This window comes from Otolemur garnettii, unplaced genomic scaffold (genome assembly GCF_000181295.1).
Source record: "Otolemur garnettii isolate 467f Iridium unplaced genomic scaffold, OtoGar3 scaffold00074, whole genome shotgun sequence".
Taxonomy (NCBI): Eukaryota; Metazoa; Chordata; class Mammalia; order Primates; family Galagidae; genus Otolemur; species Otolemur garnettii.
Window position 1 is genome coordinate 6,250,470 of NW_003852469.1, and position 21,602 is coordinate 6,272,071.

Sequence of the window (21,602 nt, forward strand, 5' to 3'; positions counted from 1 at the left end):
AACATGCAAAAGATACTTGGGTAGAATGAATAGTATTTGATAGTATGACAAAGTGACTGTAATTAAATAAGTTAGGGTATATTTTGAAATAACTGGCTCAAATGAATCAAAAGGAGATTCTCAGTCCTGTGTGAATCTGAGGTTGCATCTGTTATGAAGACACATGAAGCAAAAAAAAAGGAAAGAAAAGAAATGTATTGTTTTCACAGTTCTAGAGGCTGGGAAGTCCAAGGTCAAGGTGCTAGCAGATTTAGCATCTGGTGAGGGCTTGCTGTCTGCTCCAGAGGTGGTGCCTTCTTGCTGCGTCTTCACATAGTGGAAGGAAAGGGCAGAGCCCATCAACCTCTTTTATAAGGGTGACTTATCACCTCCTAAAGGCTTCCCCTCTTAATATGATCACTTTGGGAATTAAGTTCCAACATGTGAATTTGGAAGGGATACCAACACTCAGACCATAGCCCTTACTTTGGGGTAGCTGAAACTCTGAGCCCTCTCCACACGTACAGCTGGGGAGCTGTGTTTCTCTGATCCACTTCTTACCCGGGCAGAGAGACTCCAGTGACCATCTAGCTTAAACAAGCCTGGAGAAAGTAAATGACTCCCTGTGGAAGCTGCGTGGTACAGGGAAATGTATGGATAAGCCTACTGTATTAGCTGTCTGTTGCCGCACAGCAAATTACCCTGACATTCAGCAGCTGCAAACATTTATTGTCCTGCAGTTTCTCAGTTTAGTCATCTGAGAGATGAAAATAATGGTAACAGCTGCTCTGAGGCGTCGCTGTATTAAATGAAATAATATGCGTGTGGTACAACTGACCTATTGGGGTGGCTCAATAAATGCCATTCCCTTTGTTCCCAGTCCCTTAGGCAGTGCAAGTTAATGACCAAGCCTGGGCCAGAGACCCTGCTTTATCTAGGGTGACTTTAAATCAAGGGTGGCCCCCAATCTCGGGATAGAAATGAGAACATACCCCATGTCAGGTAAACCATAGCAGCCAGTATACCAGGTGGCATGTTTGAGGTTTTTGGACTTAAATGCAAGGTTTTCTTTTTGGTTTTTTTTTTTTTTTTTGAGACAGAGCCTCATGCTGTTATCCTGGGTAGAGTGCTGTGACATCACAGCTCATAGCAACCTCCAACTCCTGGGCTCAAGCAATTCTCCTGCCTCTGCTTCCCAAGTAGCTGGGACTACAGGTGCCCACCATAATGCCTGTCTGTTTTTTGGTTGCAGCTGTCATTGTTGTTTGGTGGGCCCGGGCTGGATTTGAACCTGCCAGCTCAGGTGTACGTGGCTGGCGCCTTAGCCGCTTGAGCCACAGGCGCTGAGCCCTAAATGCAAGTTTTAAAGTGTATTCCCACTAACTTGAATGTTTGATTCAGTATATCTCAGGCTTGTTCAGATCTTCTAAGTCAATCTGATCATCTTGATAGTCACTAACCAACCTTGTACCATCTACAAATCAAATAGACTTGCCTTCTGTGTCCTTCTCCAAGCCTCTGACCAAACTGGGGAGCAGGACAGAGGCCTGCACACAGCCCTTGGCACATCCTCCCACGTGGAGAAATATACCATCTTCAAATGCTGGACTGGCAATGCCCCAGGGATGTGGTAAGAAGGACAGGGACGTGATCTAATCCCCGGTCCCCTGGCATGTTTCCTGTCCTACCTGGGCACTCCCTGTGGCTCCAGGCTCGCTCACCAAATATCAACTTGCTGATGTCACATGTTTAACTCTTAACATTTGCAGTTATCCTACTGGAATCTAAAGGAGAGACTTGTTATGGCGGGCTCTGCCCACAGTTCACCTCTTCCCCGGGGCCTGGTGTTTCCCCATTCCAGGTGTGCTGTCTCTGCCCCTGTCTCTGCCCCTGGAGGGTCCCCTCTTCTCTGCCTCACATCTCCATAGCTCCGGTGGTGGCAGGAAACTATGGTAGAAACAAATCAGATGGTCCTTATGATGCTGTTGCTATGAAGAAAAATGGAAATTCATCCCCTGAAATTTCTTTAAAAGCTGCTAAAACCTTGCCATCCACAAACAATTGCCATAAATGCAGGAAGAGGAGAAAGAAGCAAGTACTGTCAGCAAGCTGATGACTTGTGGGACCAGAGTTTGAGGGGCGCTGGTCCTGGAGGTGTCCTGTGTCTGTGTCTGTCCCCGTGAAGTGGGCTTGGCTGCCTTTGCCCAATGCTGGACTACAGAAGCCCTAGAGGGTAGGAAGGGGGCTGTGGGGCTCCCCACCAGGAAGCTGCCCTTGCCTTGCCCCAGGCCCCAACCTCAGGGAGCCACCCCCAGATCTATGTGTCCACATCACATCCTCACGGGGTCACTTCAAGTGCTGCCCCCAGCAGGACAGCTGTGGGTGGTCACTGCAGGCCACACGTGGAGGAGTTCAGCCATGCTGGGCTGTCAAGAAAGGCTGGGGACCTATCACCACCACCCACTGAGCCCCTTCTCTCTCAGTATATTGTCTTCACTGGGTTAACTCTGCAGAAACTGGGTTTTTAGTGATAAAATGTAACAGAAGGACAAGTGAAAAAAGTTTTTAAAAATATCTTTCGTAGCCAGGTGCGTCATCTCATGCCTCTGAATCCTAGTACTCTGGGAGGCCAAGGCAGGAGGATTACTTGAGCTCAGGAGTTCAAGACCAGACTGAGCAGGAGTGAGACTCCCACCTCTAATACGAATAGAAAAAAAAAAAAGTTGGGCAGCATTGTGGCAGGGACTTGTAGTCCCAGCTAGTTGGGAGGCTGAGGCAAGAGGAGTGCTTGAGCCCACGAGTTTGAGGTTGCTGTGAGCTGTGATGACACCACAGCACTCAACTCCAGGGCAACTGAGTGTCTCCAAAAAACCAAAACCAAACAAACAAACCCCCACAACCTTGGATGGCGCCTATGGCTCAAGGGAAAAACCACAACCTTTCCCAAAGCCTGGCTTGCGTTTCTGAGTTTCAAGTGTAGGTGAGCGCTGAAGGCCAGCCCTGGCAGACCTGTGGTGCATCCATTTGTCCTCTGCTGCAGCCTCTGTCCCCTTGTTCTGTGTCACATTTTTCCCCCCTTCCAGGACTGCAGCCTCTCAAACCTCTTGTGCTGTCCAGACCTTTCTTCTCAGAGAGGGGGGGTTCCTGCTACAGGCATAGCAGCAACTAGATATCTTATCTCCTGAGCGATATTTGCATTTTGAAGGAGAATCCAGCCCAGTGTTTGACCCAAAGAAGTACATGATTCAACTAATGGTGGGGTTTCAGGCATGGGAGCTCTTGATTGCTAAGGGGAGCAAGACGGTGTCTTCCCAAGGCCATGCTGACTTTCTAAACCCTTCGTTCTGTAATAACAGCATTCCTGAAAAGCAATATGTAAATATTGTTCTTATAAACCCATCTTACTAGGCCCGGCGAAGTGGCTCGAGGCAGGTGGGTTACTTGAGCTCAGGAAGGTGTTTGAGACCAGCCTGAGCAAGAACAAGACCCTGTCTGTACTAATAATAGAAAAACTAGCCAGGTGTGGTAGCAGATACCTGTAGTTCCAGCTACTTGGGAGGCTAAGACAAGAGGATCACTTGAATCCAGGAATTTGAAGTTGCTGTGAGCTGTGACACCATGGTACTCTACCGAGGGCAACAAAGTAAGACTCTGTCTCAAAAACAAAAACCCATCCTACTTTAAAGATGCTGACCAAGTTTGCCTAAGGGCATATATTCCTCTTGGGAAGTAAACGCTAATGATGGTTAACCCTTTCTGACACTCAGAGTGCCAGCCTCTGTCCTAAACATTGCCCACCATTTTTCTTCTTACCCCAGCCCTGTAAGGGAGGCATTGCTCCTCCCATTTTACAGATGAGGAAATGGAGACACAAAGAAGTCAAGCAACTCTTGGGTCACAGACTAATCCACGGCTAGTTTAGAATTTAATCCTATTTGACTTTATAATTCCAACAGTGCGAGGCTAAAAATTTGTCAACCCCAAGCTGCCCTAAAAGCCTGACGCAGGGCACCCTCCTCCCTCTCTCTGTAGGGGCCTTGAAGTTCACTACCCAGAGGTGGGGAACGTTGCCTGCAAGATTATTCCTAACTGCAACAACTTCAGACAGAAGATTACCTCCTGGTCTCAGCCGTTAGTCAAGTACCCGGAAGCCGAGGACGTGAGTAAGCAGAACTGGCCTGAAGGTGGAGAGGCGGGGGGTTCTTGATGCCCTCTGAGCTTGCTCGCATGGGCACTTGAAGCTATGTGCAGTCATTTGAGTTGGGTCTGCTGGCACCAGATGGCTGTTTCTATAAAGATGTGCTTCCCCTGGAGTGGCCCCATGGCTTTGAGGAAGAAGCTGGGGACCTGTGGAAGGGTTGCAGGCCCTGGGGCTTTGGTGATTGTCAGAGATCGCTCTTTCTAGCCCTCTTCCTGCTCCCTTGAACCCCCAAGTCTGGCTCTGCAGAGGCCATGTGGAGACCAGTTGATGTATGCTTTGGAGGTGGCAGAAAGAAGGAAGAGATGGGGGGTGAATGAGGAGTCCTGTTGCAAGGTGCATGGGCTGGGCTTTCAAAAAGCTCTTCTGAGCCAGAGAGAGGCCAGTATGGACCTGGACAGAGCTTCCCAGGTAGGCTAAACAAGCAGAGGTCAGCACATCTTGATGCTTGTTGTTGCAATGTGAGACACACTCTTCTTTCACTCCAGGTTGTCTAAAATAGAAGACCAAAGCATTTTAGGAATGGGAAATAGCTATTTCTTATACTGAGAAGTCATTAGTACCATAATATTCTGGAAGCTTCTCGTGGTCTGGGGATCTGGAAAGCCTGGGGAAGTGTCGTTTAAGTGGGAAGTGGAGCTGCTCTGTGCAGGCAAAACATGTCCTTCGGGGACTGCTCAAGTCTTTTGGTCACTGCTTCTTCCTTCCTTGATTCTTGGGCCAGACTGAACCCCCAAAGTTTCAGCAGTGGTTGTCCTCTTGCTTTCTTTTGTGTTAAGGCAGGAGGTGCTGGCATTGACCTAGCACAAGGAGTGGGTGTGACCAAGACTCAGGTCTTAAATGTGTGGAAGTGGAAGGGTCAGGATCTGACTAAGCCCATGCACCAAGTGGACCTTCTGGATCATCTTCCATGAAGGGGGCTGGGAAGAGCCCCTGGAGGTTCTTCCTTGTTCTTGTACTGCCCTGGGCTGGCCTGACTGCGGTCAGTACCAGGCCACAAGCTGGGAGGCAGCAGCAGATGGATTACTCGGATCTAGAGGGTGGGCTTTCCTTTCTTTCTTGAAGTGTTTTTCACTATCAGAGAGAAACAGATCGTATTATGTTTCACAATCTTTTGTTTTATTTCTTATTTTTGTTTTTTTTGTGCCAAGGTCTTACTCTGTGGCCCAGGCTAAAATGCAGTGGCGTCATCGTAGTTAACAGCAACCTCGTACTCAACCTGACCTCAAGCAAATCCTTCCTTGGCCTCCCAAAGTGCTAGGATCACAGGTGTGAGTCTCCATGCCTGGCATGTCTCATAATTTATGAGGCTGTTATCACCAAGCTTTGATAGGTGTCCTATTTGCAAATGCTACAAACATCCTTCTCTTGGGAGACCTGGCAGGGGGCCTTCTGGTTTCTTCTCCTGCCACACGCACATACACACACATGCACATGCAATCCGCCCTCCTACCAGGGGACCCTTAGCCCAGGATGTACTGTGGACAGCCAAAAGAGGCAGAGAAAGGGACACTGTCATGATTTTAACTCTTGCAACAGGAGGTGAAGGGCCACAGACTTAGGACAGGAACCCAGTCTCTCAGGGATGATTATATGTGACCCTGTAGGGAAAGACTGTTGCTTCATCGTTAATTCACTTGTCCTCTGTTTTTCCCCTTCTGGAGTAAGGGCTGAAGGCTTTCCTAGGCTGGTGACTGTCTTCACCAGGTTCTGGGCAAAGGGCTCCTTTCCGTGTGCTGATGTTACTGCATATGTCCACTAGATGGCAGTGCAGACTTTCCGAGCGCCTGGCGTTCTTTGTGGAAGGGCTTTGAAGCCAGTTGGGAAGGTCTTTGCTTTGATTCGGTTCATTTGGTACTGACTGTTCTGGGATATGGGCCCATAACATAGAGACAACATTGCGCCTGCCATGTTCTGACATCTCCTATTGTTAACAAGCCCATCCAGTTTCAGCCCAGGGGTGGGGTGGGAGTGAAAACTGATCTGGAACAGAGACTAGTGGAGGACACCAAGCTGTGAAAGCCGGGGGTGGGGGGGGGGTGTAAAGATTTCAAAGGAAGTTCAGGTTCAAGCTATGGGAAGAATGAAACTGTAATATTAAACAACTGTATATCTACAGTTTATGAAAATGTAACAGACCCCTGGGAAGGCAAATTCAGTTAGTGCTATCAAAAGCTACCCATTCATTGGGTGCCACTTTATTCTTGGTACTATCTATTTATATATCATTTCATTTAATTCTCTCATCAAACCTAAAAGTTAAGTATTTCATTACTCAAGACTGCTGGTGGCAAGAAAAAGCCAACTCAAACTGGCTTGACCCCCAAAAGAAGGAGGAACTTATTGGTTCACCAAACTGAAAACCCCAGGTATAACTTCAGGTGTGGCTGGATCCAGGTGCTCAATGTCACTAGAAATCCGTCTCTTGACTCTGCTTTTTTTGTGTGTACAGGTGCTCTGTAAAGAGACTCTTCTTTGTAGTGACAAACACAGCCCTAGCAGCCACAGAGATTTGTATTTGATCAGTTTATCAGTCCCAGTGGAAATACGCTGACCCATTTCAAACATTGAATGTCCTACTTGGGTCACATGCCCATCCCTGAACCAAAAAGTGACCATAGGAAGCCGCATGTAATGTACAAGGAGCAAGAGCAGAGTAGGTGGTTGCTCTGAAGGAGCGTCAAGGTGCCATTTAGCAGGACGGAAAGGGATGTTGGGGGATTTCAGTAACCTGGCCAAGTGCAGAGCTGGAAAGTGGCAGAGCCAGAGTTCAAACCTAGGTCTGTCAAATTCCAGAGCCCACAGATTTGGCCGGTGGAGCCCCGGTAGGGCTTGGAGGGGGGCACCAGGGGAGCTGACATAGCCATTGGGATGGGGCAGGGGCTGGCCAAAGGGAAGCCGTGCCTTGCTAGAATGGAAAGGGGAAGGCAGGAAGGACAGTGCTTGCTAAGGAAAGTGGTAGTTGGAGCTTAAGGGGCTGAGTGAACAAAGCCCTGTAGAGAGAGAGAGAGTGAAGGTTCACTGGTGAGAGAGAGAGAGAGAGAGAGTGAAGGCTTCAACCTGGTGAGGTTGAAGAGGGTATTATCTGGGATAAGGATCCTGAGTAGTCAGGACAAAGAAGAGGATGAAGACATTTCCTGTGGGCCCAGGGCCTGATGGAGAAGGGTAGGAGTGGATGACTGCCATGTGGGGAAGGTGCCTTGCTTCCACCTGATTGACACCACCCCACCAAATCAGTGGCTGCCTGCAGACTTGCTCAGAGAGTCCCCAAAGCAAGCCTTGTAGCCCTTGGAAGGGGACAGGCTACTTTCCTACCCTTGGCATCTTTGTACCCCGCCCCCAATCACACTGCCTCCTCTTCCAGGAAGCCTTCCCTGACTGCCTCCCTCTGGGCTCCACCTGCATCCCTGGCTGATCTCTTCTTTCTCTGAGCTTTTCAAATGTCCCCCACTCTCTAAACTGGTGTTTACTTCCTTCTATCTTGCACTGGAGTTGCTCACTCATTATAAGCTAGAACAAGACTCTGCGTTGTGTTTCTGTGAACACCTGTGGTTTCTACCAGCATTATAGATCCCTTGTGGGTTGACTGGGTGGCCAGGTGAGTGAGTGAATTAGTGAGTGCATGAATGAATGAATGGCAGGTAGAAGAGCATCTCCTGGAGGGTGAGCTGTGAGCCATGTCAGCCCAATGGTTGACCCTTTTAAGCTGCCAAATGTCCTAGGGCATTTGAGGAAAAGCTGCTGAGCCTAGTGGACCCCAGGGCAACAGGACTGTCCTTGTGGTAGGTGTGAGCTGGAGAGTGGGAGGGAATTGGGCAAGAATGGGAGGAAGTCAAGCAGGGTACAAGAAGGCACATAGTGCAGGGAAACATGGCTGCTCCTGTGCCAGCCATTGCTGGGAGTGAGAGGGCTAAGAGGAAACTTTTCTCCCCTGGTGCTCTGACAAACATTCAGAGGCAAAACATTTTTAAAAGCATCCAGTTCTCAAGCCACTGAAAACTGAAAGGCCCCTGAGAAGCTTCTTGACTGGGAGCTTATTCTTCACCTTAAATTTAACCAGCTGGAATCCTTTTGAAGTGAAGAAATTGCCTTTAAATGGGGAATGTGCGTTGCATTAGAGTGAAGGAACAAAAGGCCACAGCATAGTGTTCTGTCCTGCTGTCCCTCAAGTTTCCAATTAGGCTTGGCTCTGGCCCTGTTTCTCCTCCTAGGAAAGCAGGTGACCCTCAGTGCCCCACCTAGCTGGGCCATTGCATCCCCATGCCAGCCCAGACCTGCATCACAGTTCCTGGGGGACTATCTCCTCACCCTCTTCAGCCCCGTGTTTCAACAGGGAGTTTTTGGAGGCCTAGAAATCTGGAGACCTGCACGGGTGGTGGAAGTCACAGACTCTTCTCTCTGCAGGAGACCTCGGAGCTTGCCAGCCCACCCCACACCCTTCCCTATACACACAGAGCAGAAAAATAGGGGCTGCCACAGTTTCCAAATGATTAGCTGAAGCAGAGCATGGGTCTGACACCTGGGGCAATTCTAGGGCAGCAGCCCCTCATGGGTGGAGCAGGGGTGAGGGTGAGGTCTCCGATCCGGGTAAAGAAGGGGTACCAAGGCAGGCATAGAGGGGTGTGCACACACAGATAGAGGCTCCTTCAGAGGTGCAGGGATCTACAGCCACTGCAGGCTATTTGGTGTTAGGGATGGGAAGTGATTCACTTAACAAATATTACTGAACACACACTGTGCGCCGGCACAATAGTGCTATTGATTCAAAGATGAAAGACACCATCCTGGTGCTCACAGTACAGGGGAAGAGACAGCCAGGTAGCCATCGGGCTTGGGGACACAGGGTGTCAGTGAGCAGGCACCCAGCAAGGGCTGGACGGGAGATAGGTGCACACGGGAGGAGCCAGGAAGCTGCCAGGGCTTGGGTTGCATCTTAAAGCCTGGCTGGGGAGAAGGAGATCATAAATCTGATCACATTCGCCAGCCTAAAAATCAAATGGTGATTTGATTGCAAATCAGATTTGCGATTCAGGAAGGTCATTCTGGCAGAAGGTAGAAGAATGAATGGAGGGTGAGATTGGAGGCAGGGAGCCCATTCCACGGAAGCAGCAGCTGGGGTGAGGGTGTGACCCCTGGGAATGGGTTTGAGAGACGGCAAGGAGGTGAGGTCTGTGGGGGACCATGAGACTATCACAGGAGGGGTGAGTCTGGATGGCCCTCTAGCTGCTGTGATGTGCAGGCCCGTGGGTGAGGGTGAGGCTGGGCATACGATTTAGCATCTAACACAGGACCTTTCCAGAGTGCAGGGGAGCACCATTTGTAATTATGCTTGGAACACGGGGTAGGGGGTCACCAGACATGGCTCCAACCAGCTGGGGTATGTGAACCCTAATGGTGGTGCATTCTGCAGGGGAGGGACACCGAGAAGCACTAGGTTTACAGGGATGGCAGCCAGTGGCAGTGACTTCTGCTCCCATGGAGTTGGAGGGTGCTGTGGCACCCAGAGGCAGGCCTCCTGTCTGACATGAGAAGGCAGGCCTGTAGCTCTGGATTTGGGTCTGTAGCACCTGGACAGGGGAGGACTCTGTGTGGGGACAGGCCCACCTGGGGAGAGGACATGCTCACTTGGGGAGACAGTGAACAGAGGTTACCAACAGCCAGCCTGAAAGGTTGGGCTAGACAGACCACAGGAACCAGGCATCTGGCTGTACTGTGCTGTCAGTCACCCCTCTTAGGAGTGGGCTATTCACATCAGGGGAAGAGGTACCCGGAATGTTTAAGTGCTGGTGGGAGGGAGCAGGTAGGAAGGGCAGTGCCAGTATCCTGGCAGCAGAAAGAGGGGTGGGGCCTATTGAAGACTGGACAGCGAGGGTGGGGGTCATAGAAGAGATTTTGAAAGGTGTCTCAGACACCTCAGAAGTGACAGACTGGTCACTGTCTGGGATCAGGGGTGGCTGAGCAGGAGGTACTCTTAAGGCCCCAAATAAGATAGGCTGGGAAGAGGAGGGGGTGGTGACAAGGGGACACAAGCTTAGGTGTGGTCCCAGGAGGCTGGAGACTGCTGGAGTCTCCCAGGCCGGCTCTGTGAGCTGGAGCCCTGGAGCAGCCAGCCCTGCCCTTCCTGCAAAGACAGGAAGTAAGGTAGAAGGTGTCAGGGCTTTGGGGACGGAGGATGGGAATGCTCCTGTCATGGGCATTGCTGGAGAGGTAAGGGGGTGTAGAGGAGGGTGGAGAAGAGCGTGGGATCTGGGGGATTCCAGGATGGTGGGCTGGGGCAGGGGGTCAAGTCGGGACTGAGTGAGGGGTCCCCTGTCGGGGGTGGGGGGCACCAACACATAGAGTCATAGTTTCCTCCATAGTCAGGAGGAATTACTGTGATGCCACTTAACCCAGTGCCTGGCACCTAACTAGAGCTTAATACATGGTATCCTATTGGTCGTCGTTATTGTAAGAAGAGATGGGTTTGTAGTCTTAGGACTAGAGGAGGAAGAAGAAGAGTGGGGCTTTTTGAAGCTCTGGGAGGCCCATGATTTGAGGCCCAGAGGCAAGGAACTAAAATTGTAAAAGAAGTGGAGAGGCAGACAGGCGGAGCCACACTTAGAGGAGCAGGAGAGGAGAGCGCTCGGGACCGGATGAGGGCGCAACCAGGAGAGCCTGCTCATAGGACATTTCATCCTTTGTCCCTGGCTCCTTAGCTCACTTGGGCAGAGTCTGCCAAAATCACCCAGCTGTTCCCAGGGGCTTCTCTGGGCACAACAGGACCACGTGAAAAGGGAACAACAATTATTAGCATTTCTAAGTTTGGAGTTAGATTTCCAGGTTGCACAGAAATTTCCCATGCAGGATTTCACAAGATCCTCCTAGCAACATGAGGAGTAGGGCAGAGTAGGGACTACCCCATGATTGCAGCTGAGGGATGCTGCCCAAGGTTATGCTTGCCAAAGCTGGAGAGTGGAAGAACCAGCCCCAGGCCACAGGTTTCCTGCCCTGCTGTCCACTGCCCTTTCTTTTACATAATTTAGTCTCTTGGATCCACTCTAATAATGGTGAAACAGCCCCTGTTGTTGATGCTGGACTCGTGGGATCATGGGATTCGTTCATTCATTCACTGGAGCAGATCCTGAGGGAGTTCTGCTCTTAGCCCCTCTGCCAGATACTGGTGCAGGAGCTGGGGATATGAACAAAATAAACCCCTGCCCTGCCCACGATGGGCTCTCCTAATAGTAAGAATGGTAACTGTCATTTCATGTCCCTTGAACACTTGATAGCTAAGGGGAAACTATGAAAAAATAAACTCTGGGCTCGGTGCCCATAGCACAGTGGTTACGGCACCAGCCACATACACTGAGGCTGGCGGGTTCGAACCTGCCTGGGCCAGCTAAACAACAATGACAACTGCAACAACAACAAAATAGCTGGGCGTTGTGGCAGGCGCCTGTAGTCTCAGCTACTTGGGAGGCTGAGGCAAGAGAACCGCCTAAGCCCAAGAGTTTGAGGTTGCCGTGAGCTGTGATGCCACAGTACTCTACCTAGGGTGACATAGTGAGACTCTGTCTTTAAAAAAAAAAAAAAAAAGATCTCTGAGTTTAGGCGACTATCTTATACCAGGACAGCCCCATTACGAAGCATCTCCTCTTTGGTCATCCCTCTCAGCCCTCTTTAATCCCAGCGCCTTTTACACAACTTCCAGTGGGACCTGAGCCTGCCTCTAGGAACTTTTCATTAAGCAGGGCTCTCCCCAGTCCCAGGGGACCCTGCTGGGGACACAGGCAGGCGGAGTGTGTGCTCAGCGACTGAGCATCCACCACCTCAGCTGAAAGCTCCCAGTCAGGAGCTGGGGGAAAAGGTTCCAGATGTTTTTCAGATCAAATAGTGTTTCTTTGAAAAAAACTGTGTGGGCTGCTCTGTAGAGGGGGCACGTGGGGCCTGAAAGGAGAGTTCAATGGGTTTGCATCCTGGTTTTTTTTTTTTTTTTTTTTTGAGGCATTTAGCAAAGCGTCAGCGTGGGGCTCTTCACATGTTTGGGAGCTGTTTGCAGTGGTCTGATGGGAGTGTCAGAAAGCCTTCTTGGATTTTAAAATAGCTGCCCGACCTTTGTTGCAGCCATTTAGAGGGATAAACACGTGCATTTTGAATGCTACTGTGACTTGTTGCTTGCTCTCCTTGGAGAAAGAGAGTGGTGGCCTAAAGAGGAATTTTGAGAACGGTTTTGGAGATTTTTAGAAGAGTAACAATGTCACTTTTTACTTGTTTAAACTTGCAGGCTTGGAGGTGGGGAGAGGCAAGAGGGAAGTGGGATGAGCTTCTGCTGGGGAGAGCACCTGCTGCCCTGAGGTGTCCCCTGGAATGTGACAGCCCACCCAGTGGGGAATTACCTGAGAATGGAGTATGGTGGCAGCAGGGGGCTGGAACGGTCACAGGATCCCAACTTTAAGGGTATCTCTCACTCTTTGAGGGACCAGTGCACCCTGACACTTTGGAAAGTACTTTGTGCTTTGTAGAGCCCAGCAGCATGAAGAGACCAGAGCCCAGACCCCCTGGCTCCTCAACATGATCTTTGCCTCACCCATTCCATCCCTGTTGTCTCCAGCTGTTTACTTGGGGTGACACTGACCGGTCTCCAAGTGGCCCAGCTCTGTGCTAAGTGCTTTGCAAATGTTATCACATTAAGCCATGCAGCCCCCTAGCACCATAGGCATGATTACCTTCAATTTATAGATGAGGCACAGAAAGATTCTCACAACTCGCAAGTGATGGAGTCAGGCCTTGGGACCAGGTCTGTGTGGATGCAAAGCTCATGCCCCTGACCCCTGTGCAGAGCTGCTTCCTGACAGGTGGCAAGCAGCTTGTAGTGCACCCCAAATGGCCTGAGATGTCTCCTGGCCGCCACCTTGACCTCCCTAAGCTCCAGGTCTGAGGAAGAAGGAAGCCAATATAGGGAAGGGGTAGGTTGTGGGGTCCTCTTATTCTGTTACCTCCCTTTACAAATGGGTTAATGGTGGTCAGGCAACATGAAGTGACTTAGGGAAAGGGTGTGCAGAAATCATACCCTTTCAGGAGTAGTTTCGGGGAAACTACTGGCTTTTCAAAATCCCAAGCCTGGGTTCTACCCACTTCGTGGGGAATGCAGAGGGCCTGTGCCATGGCCCTGGTATAAGGCCAGAGGGTGGGGAAGGGAGGACCAGTCACCGCTTCTAGGCGGAGCTCCCAGGCAGCACTGGTGGGTAGGCGGAGATCGCCTTCTGCTATCACTCGAGGCTGCAATTAGAAGAGCTGCCACCAGGGGGAGACTGGTGACTGTCATCCTGCCCTGGGAACGGAGAGCCGGCTGAAAGGCTGGGACCCCCAAGGCAGAAAGGCATTGCAGAGGGCAGGTGAGGGAGGGTCCTGACTTGGGTCATGTGTGCAGACCTCTGCAACACCCTTCCAACCGTACTCTCATCTCACTCTTTTCCAGTTGGTGGTGGAAATGTCCTTTGCTATTAACATGTAAATATCCCTGGAGTATATTGCTTTAAACTTGGGGCTACCGATTCAAAGTGTCTTCAAAGATCAGGTCCCTAATTAGCTGAGTGAAATAGTCAGTGCAGGCTGGGGCAGGGGGTTCACGCCAATTATCCTAGCACTCCGGGAGGCTGAGGCAGATAGATTGCGTGAGCTCAAGAGTTTGAGACCAGCCACTGGTCCCACTTTGTTCAGAAGTGAGACACTCATGTCTACTAAAAATAGAAAAATTAGCTGGGTGTTGTGGTGAGCGCCTATAGTCCCAGTTACTTGGGAAACTGAGGTGTGAGGATCGCTTGAGCCCAAGAGTTTGGGGTTGCTGTGAGCTATGATGACGCCATGGCACTCTACTCGGGGCAAGAGTAAGACTTGGTCTCAAAAAAAAAAAAAAAAAAAAAAAGGCAAGGAAGAAAGAGAGTTGCATGCAAAGGAAGAAAGCCCACTGGCCCCAAGAATGCTTCCTACACCCTACTCTGGACTGAAAGATTTTTAAAAAATTGTGCTGATAGTCAGTCCCTTGTTCATCCTTGTCCCCCATCTGCAGACTTTCTGTATGAATACTTTGGCAGGAGTGCATTCGCTGCCTTCCTTGGCTTGGTATAGGGGACACTCAGCGCCCTGAGAATCTCCCAAGCCCTGGCTGTGCACAGACCTGATGGCAATCCTGGTGCTGCTGCCCGTGGGTGTGACCTTGGGCAAGCTACTGCCTCACTCTGAGATTCCTTTTCTTCACCTTAAAGGAATAAGGGTGAGAGCAAGTGGTCAGTCGTCAGTTCTGATCTCCCCTGGCCCACCAGCAGTGGGTCACTTCCTCATCCCAGACGGGTGTTTTGTCCTCTTGTTTCATGCTCACCCCCTCTGCACGTGTCTTCGTACTTCTGGTTCTTCATGTCCCCAGCTCCTTTGCTAGTTGCTCCCCTTCTCCTTTGGGGGCCTCCGCCAGTGTCAGGACTTTAAATAACTGTGTCATCTCTGTGATTGTGGTTTCCTATTCACATGTCCCCTGGGTGCCTGATAGACCCCCAAATGAAACATGACCAGCTCCAAGTGCCCAGTTCCTGCCCCACCACTCCAAACCTGCCCTGTCTGCGATCTTTTCCCGTCTTTGTGAAGAGAGGCCCCAGCCTCCCAGCCGTGCAGGGGAGTGGGCAGCTCCTCTTTCTCCCAGCATGCTGCAGTGCCCAGGGATACAGATGCAGGGATGACCACCTCTCTCCTCCACTGCCAGCACCCTGACCAGGGCCACTGTCCTCTCCACTCGGGTTATTGTAACAGCCTCCCAGCGTGTCTCCCCACTACCATCACTGCCTATCCTGAGCACACAGTATATGCTCATTCTAGCAGTTGTGGTGAGTCTTTAAATCTGCAGGCCAGAGCCAGGTGCGGGTGGCTCATGCCTATAATCCTAGCCCTTTGGGAGGCTGAGGTGAGTGGACTGCTTGAGCTCAGGAGTTTGAGACCAGCCTGAGCAAGAGCAAGATCCTGTCTCTAAAAATAGCTGAGCGTATGGCTGGCACCTGTAGGCCCAGCTACTTGGGAGGCTGAGGCAAGAAGGATCTCTTAAGCCCAAGAGTTGAAGTTGCTGTGAGCTGTGATGCCACGCATTCTACCAAGGGTGGCAAAATGAGACTGCCTCAAAAAAAATAAATAATAATAATATAAAAAATATATATCTGCAGGTCAAATTGGTTCATGTCTCTGCTCAAAATCCACAATTCCTCCCCAGTTCTGGCTGCTTTTGCAGGCCTGGTGTGACCTGGCCTCTCATCTCTGGGCCTTGGCTCCCTACTGTTGGTGCTGCCCTGTCCCCCTGGCTCCAGCCTCCTGGCCTCCTTTCTGCTTCTCGACCACACAAGGTGTGCTTTAGGACCCTGGCACTCAGGTGGCCTCTACCTGGACCCCTCTTCCGTTTTATAGCTCAGGTCTCACATCCCTATCTGAGGGGATTTGACAGTGTACCCAGAGATGAGACTGGGAGAGGTTCAGGCCAAATTTGATGAAAGGAGACAGGGACTCCCCTGGGCAAAGATGGCAGCTGTACTAAGCGTGGTGGTTGGGGGCTTGTTTTTATATTGAGCGTAGAAGGAGGGAGATTCCACAGGTTGCTGGAAGGTCTTTCAGGTCTTCCCAGCAGAACTTTCAGGGCAGAGCCAGGTAGGACTTTTGTTTGGGGAGGAGAGGAGGGGGAAGGGTTTAGGCTCCTAACATTATCTCCTGCAAATCTCTGCTTCGTCACCTTCCCCAGGAGGCCTTCAGGTCCTCCATCCTGAGCCCCATATCCCTCTTAACTTCCTTTCATTGTACTGGCCACCTTCTAGCCTAGGGGAAACTTTCCATCTATGATGGGTTTTGCTGTGTGTTTGCTTTGTTCCCACTCCACCCTGCAGCTAAAGCGTAAACTTCATGAGGGCAGGAATCCGTGTCTGGTTTATTCACTGGCGTATTCTAAGCACTAGGACAGTCATGGCCACATGGTAGGCACTTGATAAGTTTATGTTGAATAAAGATTATTGGATGAAGATTACAAGGGGTCGTGTGTGTAAAGCCTGTGCATGCCTGGCACCAGAAGCATTCAGTAGATCATGATGGCCATCGTGGGTAGTGGACAGTCTTCTCAGACACCCAAGTACAACAGCAGCCTTCCAACTTGACAGCTGAGACATGGCAACGGCTAGTGGACATGGTATTCAAGACAAAGGATTTGCTTTTGGTTTTTAGGGATGAGAGGTAATAAAGGGGAGGGGGGAGGAGGAAAGTGTCTCATCCCTGGGTGAAGAGGAGTAGATCTATGAGGCTGGACACATGGCTATGCAGATAATAGACACTCAATAAACCTGCAGAATAAATGAGCAAGCCCCTTACCTTGTCACTAAATGCAGAATTGACTTTGGCAAACAGGCCATACAGCCCTGGTGAGACGTTAGAGGGCTGGATTGAAGAGAGAATGATGGGTGGCTCTCCTGAGGCTGGACAGAAGGGGCAGCCTGCAGCGTCCTCTTCCTGGTTGTGTCCCAAGGTATCCACCTCTGTTCAGCGTCACACCGTCCTGCCTGGTACTTTCTGAGTCTAAGGTTCCTTGGGGGGTCAGACTGAAGAGAAGACCCACATCTCCAGGAAGCCCCAGGTTCCCTCGGTCCCCCGGCACCTCTCCTTCAGGAAAACCCGAAGCTCGCTGGGTGACATGCAGCGTCAGCAAGACTGCCTCCAGCTCTTCATCTTGCGAATGGAGTGATGGTTAATTTCAGGTCTGGAATCAGATCCCTTGATTCCTAATGTGCTGAGACTGAAGCTTCTTGCCAGCTCTCCATACATCTGGCGCTCCCCATCCTCCCCCACCCCCACCTCCGATGGGAAGCGAGGCTGCGTGAGGTGTACCTTTTTCAGTGTGTAATTGCGGAGCAGCTATTTCCTCCTCCCCGTTCAGCTCCTTCATTCACTAGCAACATCCAGGGCCCTGTGGAAAGTGCCTGCGAGGCTCAGAGCCATGAAGTGGGAACAGTAGACAGGTTGGGGCCTGCACCTCCCTGGCCACCACCACCACCTCTGGCCTGGCTAGGATTGCTGCAGAAGCCAAGTCCAAACCCCACCTCTCCCTGGCTCAGTGCAGTCGACAGAAAACCAAACCCACACAGCCATAAAATGACCACAAGAGCAATAGCCCGTTAGCTGTGTGTGATCTCAGGGCAGAAAAGTTCTGCCCAGGCATAAAATCTAAGGCCAAAGTCATAAAGAAGAAGAAGGGTGAATGTGAGTCCATATTCAAAACTTCTGCACTTAGAAATGTCATAAATAAAATGAAAACCCAACAACAAAGAGAACATATGCGCCCCAAATAGGCAAAAGATTATTATCTTTCTGCATAAAGAACTCTTACGTGTCAATAAGAAAAAGATGAATACTCCATGGAAAAAGGAGACAAAGGATGTTAATCAGGGATTATAAAAAGAAAGTTCATTAAAAAGGTGCGGGAAGTTCAATGCTGTTTATAATACAAGAAGTTGCAATGTTTTAAAATGATGGATCATTTTATTTCAACACCGACCAAAAGGCACCTTGTGTGCATGTGTGTTTTTAAGGAGAGTATACATTTCAGGTAGAAGTACAAATTGCTTCAGCCTTCTTGGAGGCTGATTTGATAATGTGTATTAGAATCATTAGCATGTTCATTGTGTTTGAACAGTTATTTTAGTTTTAGAAATTTATTCTAATCTGATCTCTTAATCAGAGACCTACACAAAAATTTATGTAAAAGGATGTTCATTTGGAGTGTTCTTTAAAACAGCTGGAAAAAGAAAACTGTATTAAACGCTCAACAATAGATTTGGTTCAATACAATGTGCTTGATCCATATGAAAAAGTCCCAGAGAGCCATTGGAAATCCTGTTCTCAAGGAATATTTTAGGCCCCTGGAAAGTCTTACAATGTATTTTTAAATGAAAGATACCAAATGATAAAACAGAAATTTCACAATAGTCCCAATTTTCAAAAATTATATCTTTTTATGCATGCACAAAATAAAAGAAACTAGACAAATGGAGAATACATCAGAATGTTAACATTGGAGAGCTCCTTCAGGGTTGGGATTAAGGGTGATTTTTATTTTCCTCTTTACACTCGTCTGTAATTTCCATATGTTCTCCAACGAATGTGTATTGCTTTAATAATAAGAAAAAAATGCTATTTGGGGGAAAAAAGTGAACGCTGAGAGGAAAAGGCTTCAGCTACCCAAATGGTCTGAGTGCTGGTTGCTGTGGAAACTGTAACTTTGAATTGCCCAACTTTTTGTGAATTACTTTCCTGCTCTGCGGGGTTAGTGCTGGTGCTGGATTCAGCATTGTCCTGGTGTGGGCACGTGGCTGGAGGGAGGCAAAAATCGCCGGGCCTTGCCTAGGGCCAAGGTCCACAAGGGGGGCCCTCTGGGTTCCATCCTGGTTTCTTCTCCTCTTCCAGAGAAGGCCCTGGGCTCCTGCAGCAGAGACTGAGGCACAAGCTGCCCTAGGTCAGCCAGGGAGCCAAAAAGAGGCCCACTGCCTGCGCGGAGTATTTGATAATTCTCATTAATCAGCCTTGCCCCACTCCCAGCTTGGCACCTAAAGGAAGACAGGGTCCCAAACATGGTGTAGAAGGTAGGCAAGCTGCTTTAGTTTCCTTTCTGTATCGATGAATAAAGGCAGGAACTTACTAGAGTCCCTGGGAGGGTTCACTGAAGTTGGGCATCTAAATGGAAGTCCTACTCCCACCTGAGCCCTGCCCACTGGCTCTGTCTGACCTTCCTTCTCTTTGCCACAGGAAAGCAATGTCTGCCTTGAAGTGGGGAAGGGGGGAGGTCAAAGAAGAAAGGCCTGGAAGCAGGGAGGCTGGATACCAGGTAACCCAAGAAGAGCTGGTTGCAAAGACACTTACATATGCCTATTCTCGGAACACGAATGTCTTGCTGCCATTTGTGAATCCTGCTCAGAGCTCTAGGGTGTGGAGAACTGGTTGATTTATAGATCGAGGCAGCCACAAGTTGGAATTTTAAAAAGCAATGTGTCCTTTGAGCAGGAGCCCGGGCTGGGGGCTTTGCAGGCTGTCGCTTTGTCCCAGGGACCAGATGGAACTTGTTTTTCTGTGCACTTGGGGGTTTAACCCTTCATGCACTCCCTCCTCTGCAGCCCCATTCAGAAACTGCTGCCACGGGGGTGAGGAGTGAGAACCTTTGCATCCCAGCCTCAGCAACATTTTTTGGAAATGCTTCATCTTTTCAACCCCTTGCCTTTGCTTATTTTGTTTTATGTCATACACACTGGTGCACGCCAGACACTGATCTAAGTGCTTTAGATATATTAGCTCAGTTATCATTCACGACTATTATTTTCCCCATTTTATTGATGGAGAAACCAAGGCACAGACAGGTTAAGCAACTTCCCAAGCTTACATAGCTGGTGAATTCTGAAGCCAGGCTTTGAACACCAGCTTTCTAGTCCCCAAATTTGTGTATTTAATCTCAACATCACAACTGGCTCTCAAATTGTGGATAAATAGGTCCTACTCTTAACATTTCAAAGTTTCTGGGGTTATTCTCTTTTAAGCTGTGGGAGCAGAAGGCACCATCAGAGTGAGATGCAATCCAAGTCCAAGGTGTTTGTCCTTGGAATGCCACTGTTATCCTTTCAGGCCCATCAGACTGCAAGCCCCCTCCTTGCAAGTTCTGTGCAGTGTAAAGGTTCAGAGTTCAATGCCCACTCCCACCCCACCCCCAGCGTGTGCGACCTAGGGCTGTTCCTACATGATCTATGATCCCTGAGTGTGGAGCTTCTGTTCTCCAGGAAAGGCTTTGAGTCCAATGCAATTTCCAGGGGCCCTGGGGTCTGCCTTTTGACAAACTCTTGTTTATTTATGCAGCAGAACCCCCAGGGCTCTTTGATCCTTTGTGAAATGTTGGAACCTTAACTCTTCCCAGGCAGCAGGGACTGTTCCTTACGCTCAGGAAGTCTGCAAAGACAGGAGTTGGCCAGAGACCAGAGCTCAGAGCTCAGCGCTCAGCACTCACCTGGACCCAGGCTGGTAACAGACTAGGTGTCCAGACCCCTCAGTTCATCCCAGGGGAGAGGATGCAGCCTGCTGAGAGACTAAAAAGGCATCAGATCCTAAAATCAGCATGGAGTTTGTCACATCCTCACCAAGATCACATGTGTGTGTCAGAGCTCTGTCTGCTTTATGCACAGGGACTCCCAGTGTGGTCTATGATGGTGATGATGGGGGCTTGGAGTCAGGAAGTAGGTGCTTAAATTAAAAATGGCAATATAAAAATATGACACTTGGGAGTAAGCTGCTCCTCACCTCTGGATAGCTGAACCTTGCTCATTTTTGTACTTAAACTTCTTATTTTAATCATTTTTAGTGGAATCTTTCACAAAGAGATGATATATGACCTTGCCTTCTTAAAGAGTCAGGTGAACATGATCTAACCTTTGTTAAATGACTCCGTGGCATCCTTACAAACATCCCAGGTACCCTCACTATGCATAAGTGTTTCTTTTCTCTGGTGGCAAGAGCTGTTGACTTGGGTTACAACAGGGTTCTGTCAGTGGGCTCCTACACAGACTGCAGAGCCCCAGCCTGGGATTCTCTGGGTAAGTCTGGGTTTGCCCTGAAGAGGAGGTTGCCCTTAGTTGTTCATCATCTAGAACTGGGACATAGAACTCTGGGGGTTGTCTAAGTAGTGCTAGACAGTGTAGAGAGTAGGGTGGCCGTACATGGAATTAAAGATGACTTCCGCCACACAAAGGCCGACTGGCCCAGAGAGGGCAGATGTCCCTCCCTTGGGATCAGAAGCTGAAGATTAACAAACTCCCTGCAAGACCAAGGTGGTTTTAAGAGGGCAGAGAGAGAGTTAGTCAAATTCACAGCCAGAGCCCCGGGCCTAGGACGGTGCTGGCACACGGCGAGTTTCTGATCCATGTCCAGTGATGGTGTAAGTGACAGGCCGGTGGCTGTTTTGCACCAGATCATCTGGTTTCATATCATTCTCTTTCAGCTCCTTCCCTTTTGTTGTCTCCAAGTCTTCAGTGAATACATGTTGCACCTTTTGTTTCACGAGCCATCCCATCCTATGTGGAGGTTCTTTTTCTGGAGCCAGGCCTGCCCTGGGAATCTAGACTTTATTGCATATTCGTAAAGGAAGGCAGAAATCTTCTTAGATCACTCACAGTAATATCTACGATCAGGAAAATGTGTAGGGCTATGTGCTTCTTCACAAAAGCATCCAAAACTACAAAAATTACTTTTTAAAATTTTATTTTCCTCTTGTCATCTGTCACTTCTTGCTGCCATCAGAGATGAATAGTGTCCTTATGGTCCTTCTAATTTGTGGCTGGATGGGAAACCTGATAAACAAGCATGTCAGAATTATGTCTAAACGCAGCGTAAATAGGCTCAA

General features: G+C 49.5%; 1 protein-coding gene across 1 annotated transcript in view; it reads left to right on the forward strand.

Moving 5' to 3' along the window:
* Positions 1–21,602, forward strand: part of PEBP4 (phosphatidylethanolamine binding protein 4) — a 196,037-nt gene that overhangs the window by 3,141 nt on the left and 171,294 nt on the right. Inside the window, exon 2 of the mRNA XM_012807691.2 lies at positions 4,012–4,138. Coding sequence (XP_012663145.2) covers positions 4,012–4,138 — 127 coding nt within the window. The remainder of the gene's footprint in view (positions 1–4,011; positions 4,139–21,602) is intronic.